Raw genomic sequence first — 14,159 nt, forward strand, 5'->3', positions numbered from 1 at the left:
TGATAAAATTGGTATCGTTGTTGATATAAATATATAATATAATATGTCACAGTTAGTTTTTTAAATGTAGTTTGGTTTATAATATGTGTGGGGATTTATAATTTTTGACTTATCTAAATTTATAAAATAAAGTTAAAATCAAAACATGGTATAATTGTATTTGTTTAATACCAGTTGTAAATTCAAATATTTCTAATGACAAATTTAACTTTCCTAACATATTTACACAATCCGCATCATATGCGTGTAAGGTCACTATAAGGACCGAATTTTTGTGCAGCAAACACCTGAACAATTATTTGCAATTAAAATAGCAAAATTTGCAAAATTACGGTATTCGTGTATTAACTGGTATTAGAGAACAACAACATTTCCAAATTATATCCATCATTATTTAACATATTTTGTTTCATAATATTATTGTAAATATTTCGCAGGTAATAGGTGTGTAAATTACGACTGTAATGACTGTATACTACAGATGTCTCCAAAGTAAGGCCCGAAAACAAATTTTAACCGGCTCCCTAAAGGACAGTAAATAATCTCAAATATGTGTACAATATCTAAAATTGGTATCGCGCACGTGTCAATATTACCTCCTATAATTTTATAACTAAGCAGATTTAAGTAAGTATGTTATAAGAACCATTTTTTTTAAGTATTTATAATTTCTATACATTTTTTATATTTCTATTAAATTAAAAATTATAATATGACGCGTTTCTACACTTTTGGCTCGCCATAAGAGCTTTCGATAGTTTCTGTGGCCCTCGAATAAAATAGGTTGGAGACCCCTGGTATATCTGCTATAATATAATTGCCGTCCGTCTATCGGTTGTATATCATCACGGATGTCACGTTTTCGTTATCTTTATGGCATCAGTTTAAATTTCAAGTCAAGTCCGTCGATAACAATACGCCTGAAATTATAGTAACACAAATTGCAAAATATAATACCCATAAATACCGGAAATGATTTGAAGACATGCATTTGTATGTAATATACAATTTAATATGTGTTTTAAGGAGTTTGAAATGTGCATATGAGTGCACTCATTTAGTAAATAGGTCAGTGGTTCTTAACCGGTGTTTCGCAGAACACAGGTGTTTCGTGGACTTGGCATAAGTGTTCGCCAAAAAAATGTTTAGTTTCATTGTCTTGACGTTTTGACTTTTATGGACTTCCAACACACAAAAGTATAAGACGTGTATAACAATATACTGTATGGTGTATGGAATCATTTTAGGTTAATAAATTAAAAAACGTAGTATATTACTATTTTATTTTACGCGGCTGTGTTCTGCGAAAACCTTATAAAATGTTAAGTGTTCTTTCATTCGAAAAAGGTTATGAACTGATATAGGTTAAAACCACAGACCTCATAATTACGTAAAAATGTATACCTAAGGTATATGTTTAAATGTGAAATACATATTAAGTATTTATTATTCATATATTTATTAAAATAAAATAATATGAAAGAAATTATAGATTGTAATTATAACAATGTATTGATTTTACAATTATGTGTTCTATTTTTTGTGTCTGTGTACACTATAATAAGTAGTCAAAATAATGCTTCGATTTTTCACTTCAGTACTTTTTCAGATGGGAAAGTAAATCTAGTTAGTGCATTTTGAGGTCTACATTTGAAAATAAGATAGGAAGTTTTTAAAAGAGCCAAGAAAAAAAACAACTATATTTTAGGCAAAAACAGGCTTTGACAAAAACTATTTTGGTGTTTTGAGTAACTCTAAAAAAAAATAGACCATAGATAGATGACATTTTCACTGAATATTCATATAAACATTTTCTATACATCATAACATTTTCAAAATATTTTGACACATGTTGAGCAATTTATAAGTGCATGGAATTTTCGATTTTTATTTGTTGCAATGTAATTAATGTTGATAAAAAAATTTTTGCTAGGTTGAAAAACTTGAAAATGTAATGCTAGGTACTTCATAAGTTGTTGTGACTATTGACACTTTGTCTTGTCAATGTTGACATTTAAAAAAAAATTATGAAATTAGAATTTTGATAAATGTCTCAAAAATCACGAAAATTTGAACAATTATTTTATTTATTTTATTTTATTTAAATTTAAATCTATGAGATTACTGGGCCTCACTGAGACATACTCGTGTGGAGGCCCAGGGTTATCTACTATACATAACACATTTACATACAAATTATAATTGACAGACATCTACAGTATTTATGTTTGAAATTAATAACCTAATTGTACAAAAGAAGTAAAAACAAAAACAGATGAAGTATGTTATAGGTAGATTGGTACAAAATAATTCATGACGAAAATAATACTAATATTATAAATACTATAAATATATACATGGAAGCAATAGGTAACATAAGATTTTGAATGATAATATGTGTGTGAACAGAGTGGCATATTTTTAGTCATATTTAGTGACGTCACATTCATACATTAACCAGTGTGTGATATGTTTCTTAAATAATGGCAATGGTGAGTTCGCTAAATAAGTTGGCATTGAATTAATAATCTGGGTCCCTATGAAATCAAATACCATTCGACAGCCGGTTTTTTTTGGCCAAAATTGGGAGTATTTATTTAGTGCGTACCTAGTATTGACACCATGGTTCAAAGGGGACAGTATATTGTGTTTTTTTATATATAAAATGCTTATTTTAAAGTACAGGTTTTTAATATTTAATACATTAAACTCTTTAAATATTTTTTCGGTAGGATATCTACGGTCTTTTTTAATTGCAACTTTGATAATTGTGTTTTGACAGGTTTGAAGTAGGGAGAGAATATTATCATAGGCACCACCCCAACCTATTAAACCATATGTGATTTGCGATTCAACAAGAGCTAAGTAAAATATTCTAATGTCTTTAGGTGGTAGAATATCACGAAGTTGTTTTATTATATAAACTAATTTTTTCAACTTATTGCAAACCGATGTAATTTGATCTAGCCACTTCATATCCGAGCACATTTCAATGCCTAGATATTTAAAATTTTTTACTATATTGATTGATTTGCAGTGGCATAGGTCATGGATCTGACATGTATTATCGTGGATTTTAATTGAATTGAAGCTCGGTAAAGTGGGCTTGGTGAGAGAATGTAGTATAATAGCTGATTTTTCAAAGTTTAAAAATAAGTTATTAACACCTAACCAGTTATCAATGGTTTTGAGGTCTGTCTCAATATTATTAAAAACTTCGTTCCATGTATTAGATATGCAAATTAGTGCAGTATCATCAGCGTAGCATATTACTTGACTTTTTAAATTAAGTGTTTTTATATCATTTAATTGAATATTAAATAAAATGGGAGATAACGTTGTACCTTGTGGGACTCCACATTTTATTGACAACTCATTACTGATGGAATCATTAATCTTTAAAATTTGTTTTCTATTATTAAGATAGGATGTAAAAAGAGAAAGAGCGGAACCGGATATTCCGATATTATTCATTTTATTTAAAAGTATGTTATGATCTACTGTGTCGAATGCTTTGGTTAAGTCGAGATAAATAGTAGCGCATTTTTTCCCTTCTTCTAAGGCAGTATATATAGTTTTAGTTACATTGGCTATAGCTTGGTCAGTTCCCTTACCTGGTCTGAACCCAAATTGGTGCTTAAAGAATAGATTATTTGATTCTAAAAAGTCTAGTAACCTCTTTTTTATTATTTTTTCGAATATTTTTGCTATATTTGAAATTACTGAGATTGGCCGGAAGTTACTATATGATGTTGTTGGACCTTTTTTGTGTATTGGTGTGATTATGGCTACTTTAAAGTTATCTGGTATTAGGTCTTGAGAAATACTTAGGTTAAAAATGTGACATAAAGGTATACAAAATATGGTACTATGTTTTTTTAATAAATCAGTTGTAATTTTGTCAATTCCAGGAGATGACCCATTTTTTAATTTCGAGATTGCTTTTAATATTTCTTCTGTTGTTATAGTTTCAAATTTATTTAAGGAAGGCTTGTTTTGGATTTCTGTATTATTTAATTCAGATGGAGTAATAAGGGGGGTGTTTTCAATTTTACGCTTTTGTAATTGTGCAACTAAATCTGATGCCATGTTGGCAAAATAATTGTTAAATTGATTTGCTAATATACTATTTTGTTTTTTTATATCTGTTGTATCATTAATTAATTTTATTAAGTTTACAAAATGATTTTGTTTTTTATTTTTTGCAATTATATCTTTGATTATTTTCCATTTAAGTTTTATATTATTTCCGGAATTCAGTATTTCAGTTTTATAGTACGTTATCTTAGCGTCTTTTATTACATTGGTTAATTTGTTCCTAAATCGTATGTAGTAGCTTTTTAATTTCAGATTTTGAGGGAATTTTCTAACTTGTATATGTAAGCGATCTCTATATCTAATGGAATTAATAATCGCTGTTGTGGCCCATGGCTTTAATTTTTTAGTTTTAGATGAAATAGTTATTTCTGTTGTGGAGTTTTTTTTTAGTTTATTTATAGTTTCAACCAAGTACTGTAAGGCTAAATTGACATCATTAAAGTCGAATATTTCTGACCAATTATGATTTTGAACCAGATTAGTTAGCTTAGAGTCATCAATTTTTAAGACTTTCAAGGGGTTCGGACTGTTATTACGGTTATCTGATAAGTTACCTATACTAAGAGTCGTTGGGTAGTGATCTGTTATGTTTGTATGCACAACTATTGGTAGCAGATTGTTATAGGATTTTGTTTTTAAAAATATGTGGTCTATACATGTTTTCGAGGTAGGTCTGGTGATGTTTTTGATTAATGGTAAAAAACCAAACTGTGCCATTATAAGCGAATAGTCTTCTTTTATTTTTGAGGGTTTAAGCAAATCAATATTAATGTCACCCAATATAATTTTATATTTAGCGGCTATTAGGGTAGATCTGTATAATATGGTATCATTTAGTTCATTTAGAGCAGAATCAACGTTACTATTGGGTGATCTGTACAGTGGGTAAATCAGAAAATCAGTTTTAGATTTTTTGAAGACAATTTCTAGGGCTGTTATATTTTGAATGTTGAGTTCTGATACTGTGATAACATGTAATGTGTTTTTTAAATAAATTACGACTCCATCATTTTTATTTTTATTATGCTCGGTTGCATGAACCGTATAACCATTCATTTGGAAATTATTAATTGATATACCTTCTAAACCTAGCCAAGCTTCAGTTAAGATAATTACCTCAAATTTTGTTTCAATATTATCCAAAATAATACATAATTCATCAAAGTGTTTTTGTATACTGCAGATATTCATTGTAAATATATTTATTGCATTTTGATTGTACATTACGGTGTCGAGATTATTATACACACATTCAATTTCACACAAATCGTTAATGTTATCAAGAACTAATGCACTATCGGTGTTATAATTAGTGTTCATAAAATATAGTGAGATAATCATGGCATGAGAGACATATATAGTAGTGTATTGGTTTAAAGTTCAATGAATATTTGTAAAGATAATTAATGTGATATTTAGTGGTTAAAAACCTGGCTAATGAATTAAAATAGACGTTCACTAATAAGACCTTCTTTCTGTTTACGTAATTAGGGAATAACAATTTAAGTATTAGACAATACAATAATAATTTTGAATAGTGTGTGTGTTTACATAAGAATATTAAATAAATGTAGTTATTGATAAATTGTAGATAATTTTTTTTAATGTTAATGTGAGAGTATGATTTTGCAAATAAGAAACAAATTATTTTAAATGAGTAGAGTTAGATTTCAGATTATGAATTACCTCTTCATTGGCCACGTTGATTATTTTCTCTGACTCATTTTTGCGGAGGAAAATCTGCCCGTTTTTAGTCCAGACGAATTTATAGTTGTATTGATTGCGGAAGTCTCGAGCTAGTTTGAATAGGAAACTGCTTTTTGATGTTAAATTTTCTCTTATGTATATTGACACTTCAGGTTCTATACCAATATTCTTTGTGGACAGATTCCTTATTATTTTACGAGAGTCTAATATTTTTACTTTATCTTGGTGACTTGTGAATCCAACCACTATTCTTCTTGTAAGATTATTTTGTGTACGACCAACTCTGTGACAGTCATTAATCATAGGGTCTGTAATTTTAATATTAAGTTGAGTACCGATGTTTTTGACTATTTCGTAGCAATTTTCTAATTTATTTTCTGGAACACCGTCAATGACAATTTCATTATTAATCAAACGACGTTCAAGGAATTCAATTTTGCTTTCTAGAGTATTGATTTGGGTTTTCATATTTTGATTATCTGTTATGATTTTATCAATCATATTAATTTTTTTGTTTATAAGATCGAAGTTGTTCCCGGTTTCTTTTTTAAACATTTCAAAACTATCTTTGAGTTGTAATATAATGTCCTTAATATCGGAGAGATTTGTATTATCATCATTAATTTGGTTATCAATTCGTAGAGAAGCTCTTTTTTCTGCCGAACACTTGTGACATCTCCAGTATGAGCCTTCATCGTTATAAAATGCAATGTCTTCTTTTGTGAGTTTTTGGCATTTTGCATGCCACGGTAATTTGCAATCATTGCAAGAAATGGACAAGGATCTTGATGTAATAGCAGTAGAACAGCTATTACAAATAGACATTATGTATAGATTATGTACGTGATTAATGGGATATAGGTGCTAATTAATATGGAAATGAAACGCGAGCACAACGGCAACGATATAGCACTATATGCGGTTAGATAACAATTGTAAAGCGGTAACTGCGATAAGCGACCGACGTAAAACGCAAAACGACCGTACAGGTCAACGTACAGCAGATAACTGTCAGGTTACAATGATATAACTTGAGTGTCCTACTTAGACAAAATAAAATTCTAGCAACACTATAACAAATAAAAAATTATATCATGACTTGTTAAATTAAAAAAATGAATAGAACATTAGAATAATTAAAAAATATATTAAAGTCAATTACACATTCTTGGTAAGATTAATATCTACTAGGTACTTCCTAAAATTCTAAGATAATGTAAAAAAAAATTGTATAACTTGTTTCAAATATAATAGTTTAATTATATTTAAATTATAAATTTATACTAAAAATGTTGGTCTCCTAAGCGCGGAGTAACTTGAGTTATGTTTTCTAGAGTTGTAAAAGTAATGGAGTTTGAAGGATTTGAAATATTTTCATTAGGCGAATAAGAAGAGTGAGAAGTAACTTGACGTGATACATTTTCATTATTATTAGTGGCAGAATTTGAAAGATCTGAAATATTTTCGTTAGGTAGATAAGAAGAGTGAGGAGTAACTTGTGATACATTTTCAACTGTATGAGTGGAAGAATTTGAAGGAACTGAAATTTGTTTGTATGATGAAAAAGAAGAGTTAGGATAAACTAAAGTTGGATTTTCAGAAGTTGGAGAATGAGCAGAGTGTGAAGAAATCTGGAGTGAATTTTTATAACTTGGATGCATTAAATGTGTAGCTGAAGCGGTTGTTTGATCATGATTATACATATAGTTAGAAGGAGCCTGATATGATTGGTCATGGAGTGAGTATGGAGTATGTGGGTATGGAATATGTGAGTATGGTGGAACAGCAGGTGTTTGTTTGTTAGATTTATATGTAGAGTGTAGTGGTGGGATTTGTTGGAACGGAGACGTTTGTTGATTATTTGGATGTTGTTGTGCAGTTGAATAATATGTATTTAAAGAAGCATTAAACATTATACTATTTATATCATTCATAACATATTGCTGTGTTATTTTATCCATGTCCCTCAACTTGGTAGCTATTAAATCTCCAAACAGTGAAAATTCATCTTTATTTTTTTTAATTTCTTCTTTTTTTTGTTTTAAATATTCAAACGCTTCTTTGACACGGCTATCTTCTTCTCTAACTTTCCTTTTCCTTGCAGACTGTTTAATACTCTTAACTTGTTCAGCATTTTGATGGACGATTTGCTCAGGTGATGTTGAAATTGACGACTGTTGTATTTCTTCGGTATTATTGTCATCTCTCATGCTTTCTTCATCTTCTTCTAATTGAGTTTCATCTTCATTTCTTTCCAAATGCTAAAACAATAGATATTTATAGACTATAGTTAGGTATATAAGTAGTATATAAAATTATGTATAGGTATTAAGTAGGCATCAATAATTTTAGTAAAACTATTCGTTGTCTGTTTAATCTCTTATAAAATTTGATTTATGCGTTTTAAATAAACTTTAATATACATAAAATATACTGTGTTGCTACCTTATCTCTGGGTAACATATACCTGGGATATATCTATAAAATCTATAAAAGTTTACTATAATATTTATAATATTTCTAATATACTAAATTTAATATGATAATGTTTTAGTTTACACTTTTTTAATAGTAAGAAATAAAAACTCAATATATTATATCGGCTTTTTAATATAAAATAATAGTTATTAAAATTTGCATAAATACCACAACAATTGATGTAGGTATTTTCTATTATATGGTATTTATTGAATATTCATGCGGTTTTTTGTTTTTAAATTATTTAGATTCCTAGTAATCCTGAAGAATGGCGAAAAGTATCAGATTTGTTTGAAAAAAGATGGAATTTCCCCCACTGTATTGGGGCACTTGATGGAAAACATATAGTGATATTGTCTCCAATGAACAGTGGTAGTGACTATATAAACTATAAAGGCACATTTAGCATTGTATTGATGGCATTATGTGATGCAGATTACAATATTACTTATGCTAACATAGGTTGCCAAGGAAGGATATCAGATGGTGGGGTTTTTAGTAACTGTTCTTTGTCAGAAAAACTAGAGAATAAAACTATAAATTTACCTCTTCCTGAACCATTACCAAATCGAAATACATGTGTACCATATGTTATTCTTGGTGATAGTGCTTTTCCTTTAAAAGAAAACATAATGGTACCTTACAGTGGGAATCATAACAGCCAATCACTTAAACGAATATTTCAATACCGACTGTCAAGAGCCCGACGAACAATTGAAAATGTATTTGGTATTATGTCCTCAGTTTTCCGTGTATTGCGGAAACCAATTTTATTAGATGCAAATAAAGCAAGACTCATAACCGAATGTTGTGTTTTACTACACAATTTTTTAAGAAGAAGTAAAACATCATCAAATATTTATTCACCGCCAGGCACATTTGACCGTGAAGAAAATGGACAACAGTTCAGTGGTTCATGGAGAAATGATTGTGAAGGAATGACATCGCTTTTTCCAGTTGAGAGAAGAGGAAGGAGGTCAGGTATAGATGCAAAATGTATTCGACAAGAGTTTGGAGAATATTTTATGACAGATGGGAGAGTTGAGTGGCAAGATTCATTCCAGTAAATGTTGTATTATAATGAATACCTACATTTATAATATTGTAATAAAATAAAATATACTTACTATTGTGTCTGTTGTTCCGTGAGGTGTATATACATTTTGCATGAACTGATTTAATGAATCATATGCAAACCACGATGGAATATATATGTCACTTCTTCCTGACCCTGTAACCATACTACTTTTTGCTTTGCGACGGCATCCTCTGTAGCTTTGTAGCAAGTTAATAATTGAGATAATTAAGATAATTTTTTGCTAACAATATCAGCAGTTGTTCCAAATTTCTTAGCAATGTTTTGAAATGCATCAATTTTTTTGTTCTTCATTTTTTTATCTTTATTTTTTGGGTCCCATAGACAAGGGTGTTCTTTCACCTCATCTATAAGGTTCAAAATGATGTCTTCTGTCCATTCAAATTCCATGTTTACTTTAAACAATAGTCAATAATCAATTAGAAACATATTTAAATAGAATAGAATAATAGAGTACATATTATATTATGTAATATTTTAAACGTCAAAAGGAACATGTAATTAATAGAAAAGATACCTATTTTATATATTTTGTTATTTTAATATTTGTAAAATCATTTTAGTCCCTCGTAGCATTACAAGCAGAGTTGGGCAAGACACTAAAAAAAAAGTATCACGATACATGCATTTAGTGTATAAAGGTGGGAATTAACTAGTTAAAAAATTAAAGTTAAGTTATAAAGTTATATATTTTTAAACTATTTAACTTAACTAGTTAGTTAATTTTATAATCACCTTATGAACTGAACTTAACCAGTTTAATTGACAAAAAAACTCGAGTCCTCTTAACTGAGTTAATTATTTTCATTAACTTGCCCACCTTTCATTGTATCAAGATACAAGATACTTAACATTTTCATTAGTAGGACAATAATGGTTTTAGTTAATATGTTTTTAACATTTGTATACATGTTGTGATATTGATTTGTCATTTAATGGTTGTAAGTATGATATACTACCTGTTTTAAGTACTAAAAGTCTGAAACTGTACATGAACAAATAATGTTAAATGTACTACTTTCTTAACTACATACAAGTAATATAACCCATTAATCACAATCTTACATTGTTTTAAATTTATGAATACTTATTGTAGTAGGTAAGTAGGTATTATCCAAAAAAGTTAAAGACTAGTTAAAGTTAGGTAAGATTCACTGTGGATTCACATATTTATGGATAAAAATAGAATGATTTAAAATCCGTACCTGTACTATGAAGAATGAAAATATAATAATTATTGTTATATTGTTAATTATAACTTAATACTTATATATTTACATAATTAAAGACAATTATAAGCAACTCACCAATTTATAATTGAGCTGGAAAGATGACTGCTTCCTTTGTAGGTAATCACTACCTAGGTATTTACAAATAAAAACAATAGTATTAGGTACTATATAAATGTATTTTGTACAATTATATTTTTTAATAGTACTTACAGTTTCACAAGCAATGTTTAAGCAGTTTAACTGTTTAAGTTTAATAAGCAATGTAATCAAGATCATGTGGTTTGATTTGAGATTTCGGTTGCTATCACTTATCACTAATAACACCAACAATCACTAAGATAAAACTATAAATAGACATAATAAAATGAAAATTTTTATTTTATTGTTTACACATTTACAGTACTCTCAACAATGCGGATATTTTTGTCGTTAACGTTAACAATAATATTAGGTAATTTGAATATTTTATATTTTTATATTTACCATTGAACATAGAACAAGGTGCTTGTTGGGAGTTTTATTCGTCTGAGTAGGAATACTATACTAGGTATTTTTTAAATGAAAGACTGGAACATATACGGTTTTACAGCCGTATATAAGGTGGTCAGTTAGGTTTAATTAAAATATTTTGCTAATGCACACCTAATTCCACACCAAAATATTTTTAAAAAATTAACATAGACCTAGTAGTGCACATACCACATATAACTTCATTGCATAATTGTTTTTGCTATTTATTAATAATTAGTTATATTAAATACAATCTAAGACAATCTTTTATAAAAGCTCTTGATACCTATATGGCTATATGACTAAACATTTTAAAATTAAAAAAGAAATAGCTTGGGTTAATATACTTATTATCTATATTATAAAATATAAGCCACCCAGAATATGGTGTAGTCGGTATTATTTTTAGTGTTAAGGATTTTAAACGAATACAATATGCTAATTAGTAATTTTCAATAATCAATATTGAATATTAATCAAATAAAAATGTATAAAAGCCGAAGATAGGTACCTACTGCACACTTTTAAATTTGCTACTACACACTTAATATAAGCTACTGCACATAGTGTGTGCTACTGCACACAATTTTAGGCCCTGCACCTGACATAAGAGGTAACAGCAGCTCAACTATTTTAAAGAGTAGGTAGTAATTTCAAAGGTCACCTTTAGTCGAAAATCCATTACAATTTCAGAGGGGGACTAACATATTAACATCAATCCCACAAGACTAAAAAAGGAGGTTGCTTGATGGCTAAGCCCCCTCAAGCCCCCCCCCCCGATTTCCACTAATGAGGGAACCACCTGTCCTGGTTAAAGTAAATAGGGTAAATAATTTTTATTTTTTAAACTTCTAAAATAATCTGCCAGGACTAATTTTTACTATTTTTCCATTATCGATAGTTTTTTACTGGAGGATGGGTAATTTGCATATTTGGCTTGAGTTTCAAAATAATTTAAGTACTAACATTTTCACGAACACCTGACGAATGACGAATTCACACGAATTCACACGAATTGTACACGAATTTACTCATTCGCATAAATTCGTGGTCTTTGATCTTTTGATTTTACCGCCCTCCGGAGCGATAGACTACGAATCATTCGTGAATAGTTCTGGGCCAATTTTGGCCCACGAATGACGAACGGCGAATGACGAATAACCCCTACACACTATTCACGAATTTGTACGAATCACCAACCGCGAACCACGAACAACGAATACGCGCATAGTGTGTAGCCACCTTAATAATATAATACAGACTGAGATAAATGTTACTATTTAAGTTTATAAAATATGTTTCATTTATAAAGTTGTTGATTATCAAAGTTAGTCACATATCATTTACTGAAATAAGTGTATTTTATTACACTTTTTATTATAGATTAATAATGTTAACCATCCCACAATTTTACATTAATCATAAAAACAACCATGCCACATTTTTTACATTAATCACAAGACAACCAACCAACCAATATAAGTATTAAAATAATGAGGAGTAGTAGTGCTCCAACAGATCCTCCTCTGCTGTCGGTTTAAACAGAAAAAAAAAGTATTAAAATAACGGCGAGTATTGATTGTATCCGGAATATATTACTAACACATTAAAATATATTCATCCAATTATTAAGATATTTTGGTTTTAAGTCATATGAGCTGTACCTAAACAAATTAAAAAAAAAATTTTTTTCTAAAATTTCAATCATACCCTAATATAACATTTGTGGGATGGTTGATTTAATGCTTTCAGCATAACGTCGTTATTATTGCACTTTAATAATAGGTATTAAGACGTCATATTAATATACCTATTACCTATATTATTATTATAAGTTAATTTTACATAAATTTAAGAATAACTTATATTTAAAATAATACAAGTTTTTTTTCAAATACGTCATTGTCGTCGTGTGCAATACAAACATTTCTTAATTTAACATATTTATTATTATATTCAACATCTTAATTAATGCTAAATCAACACCGATATTTCTATGTGTGTATATTACCTTTAGCAGTAACCCATGATGATAACGAAGATGATAAAATGGAGATTTTGAATACATTTCATTTATTGAATATTATAAATTCTAGTTATGAGGAGTGCAAACGGTTGTGTATTAAACTGAAATGTTTCTTTAAATTTTAACTAATAATTTAGAAAACACTAAAGAGGTACACCACCTTGACTTGAAAATAACTTCTCTTGTTAGCAAAAAATATGTAGTATACAAAACTATATTTAAATATTTAGAGTGTAATAATGTTTTTACATTAGATAAACCCTATACAATGAGGTAATTACATTATTCATAAAGAAATATTTAAGCATAATATTACATACACATAGTAAAATGTATTATACAGATATTTTAAGCCCAATTAGTAACCGCAATAAATTTGACAAAACAAATTTTATTTATGAATCAATAGACAATAATATTGTTAGTACACAAGAAGTAATTTATAATCCCTATTAGTTTTTTTATTGTTATTATGATTAATTTAATTTTGCTAAACGCAATTAACGTATGTTGAAAAATCTAAATTTATAATTTGTTTTAATTTATAAACATTTTACCGGTTGAATAACTTGATCATTATTTTTACTTGTTATACTTTATTAGAAATTATATTCCTAGGTATACTGGTATTTGTATTTTGTGTTACAATAAATTATCTTTTGATTCAAATTTATCTTTGAAGTTGTATCTTCAAGAACACAGACAAAATAATTAATGACAATTATTCTTGCATATACCATACGGCAGAACTTACTCCACCAAAACCATTCTCAAAAAGTTGTACAAAATAATAATTGTTTTTAATGTTTACATGTACATAATATAAATAATATTATTAAATAGTATACAGTGAAACCTCCCCTAATGATCAACTCCCAATAGAGGACTTTTTTTGGGAATGAAGACATTTTTACTACTTTTAAATGGGAAAATTATTTTTATCTTTATTTGAAAATAATACGTATTCACATTCATATGTACTTTCGTAATAATGTAATTACGAAAACAAACT

General features: G+C 28.5%; 1 protein-coding gene across 1 annotated transcript; it reads right to left on the reverse strand.

The window, feature by feature from the left end:
• Positions 1–374: 374 nt before the first annotated feature.
• On the reverse strand, positions 375–6,778 carry LOC111040874. The gene is made up of 2 exons (XM_022324936.1): positions 5,785–6,778; positions 375–920 (listed from the first exon to the last, which is right to left on the reverse strand). Exons 1-2 carry the CDS (start codon positions 6,628–6,630, stop codon positions 897–899), a joined length of 870 nt encoding a protein of 289 aa, XP_022180628.1. The 5' UTR covers positions 6,631–6,778; the 3' UTR covers positions 375–896.
• Positions 6,779–14,159: the final 7,381 nt, after the last annotated feature.

Source organism: Myzus persicae, unplaced genomic scaffold (genome assembly GCF_001856785.1).
Source record: "Myzus persicae strain clone G006 unplaced genomic scaffold, MPER_G0061.0, whole genome shotgun sequence".
Taxonomy (NCBI): Eukaryota; Metazoa; Arthropoda; class Insecta; order Hemiptera; family Aphididae; genus Myzus; species Myzus persicae.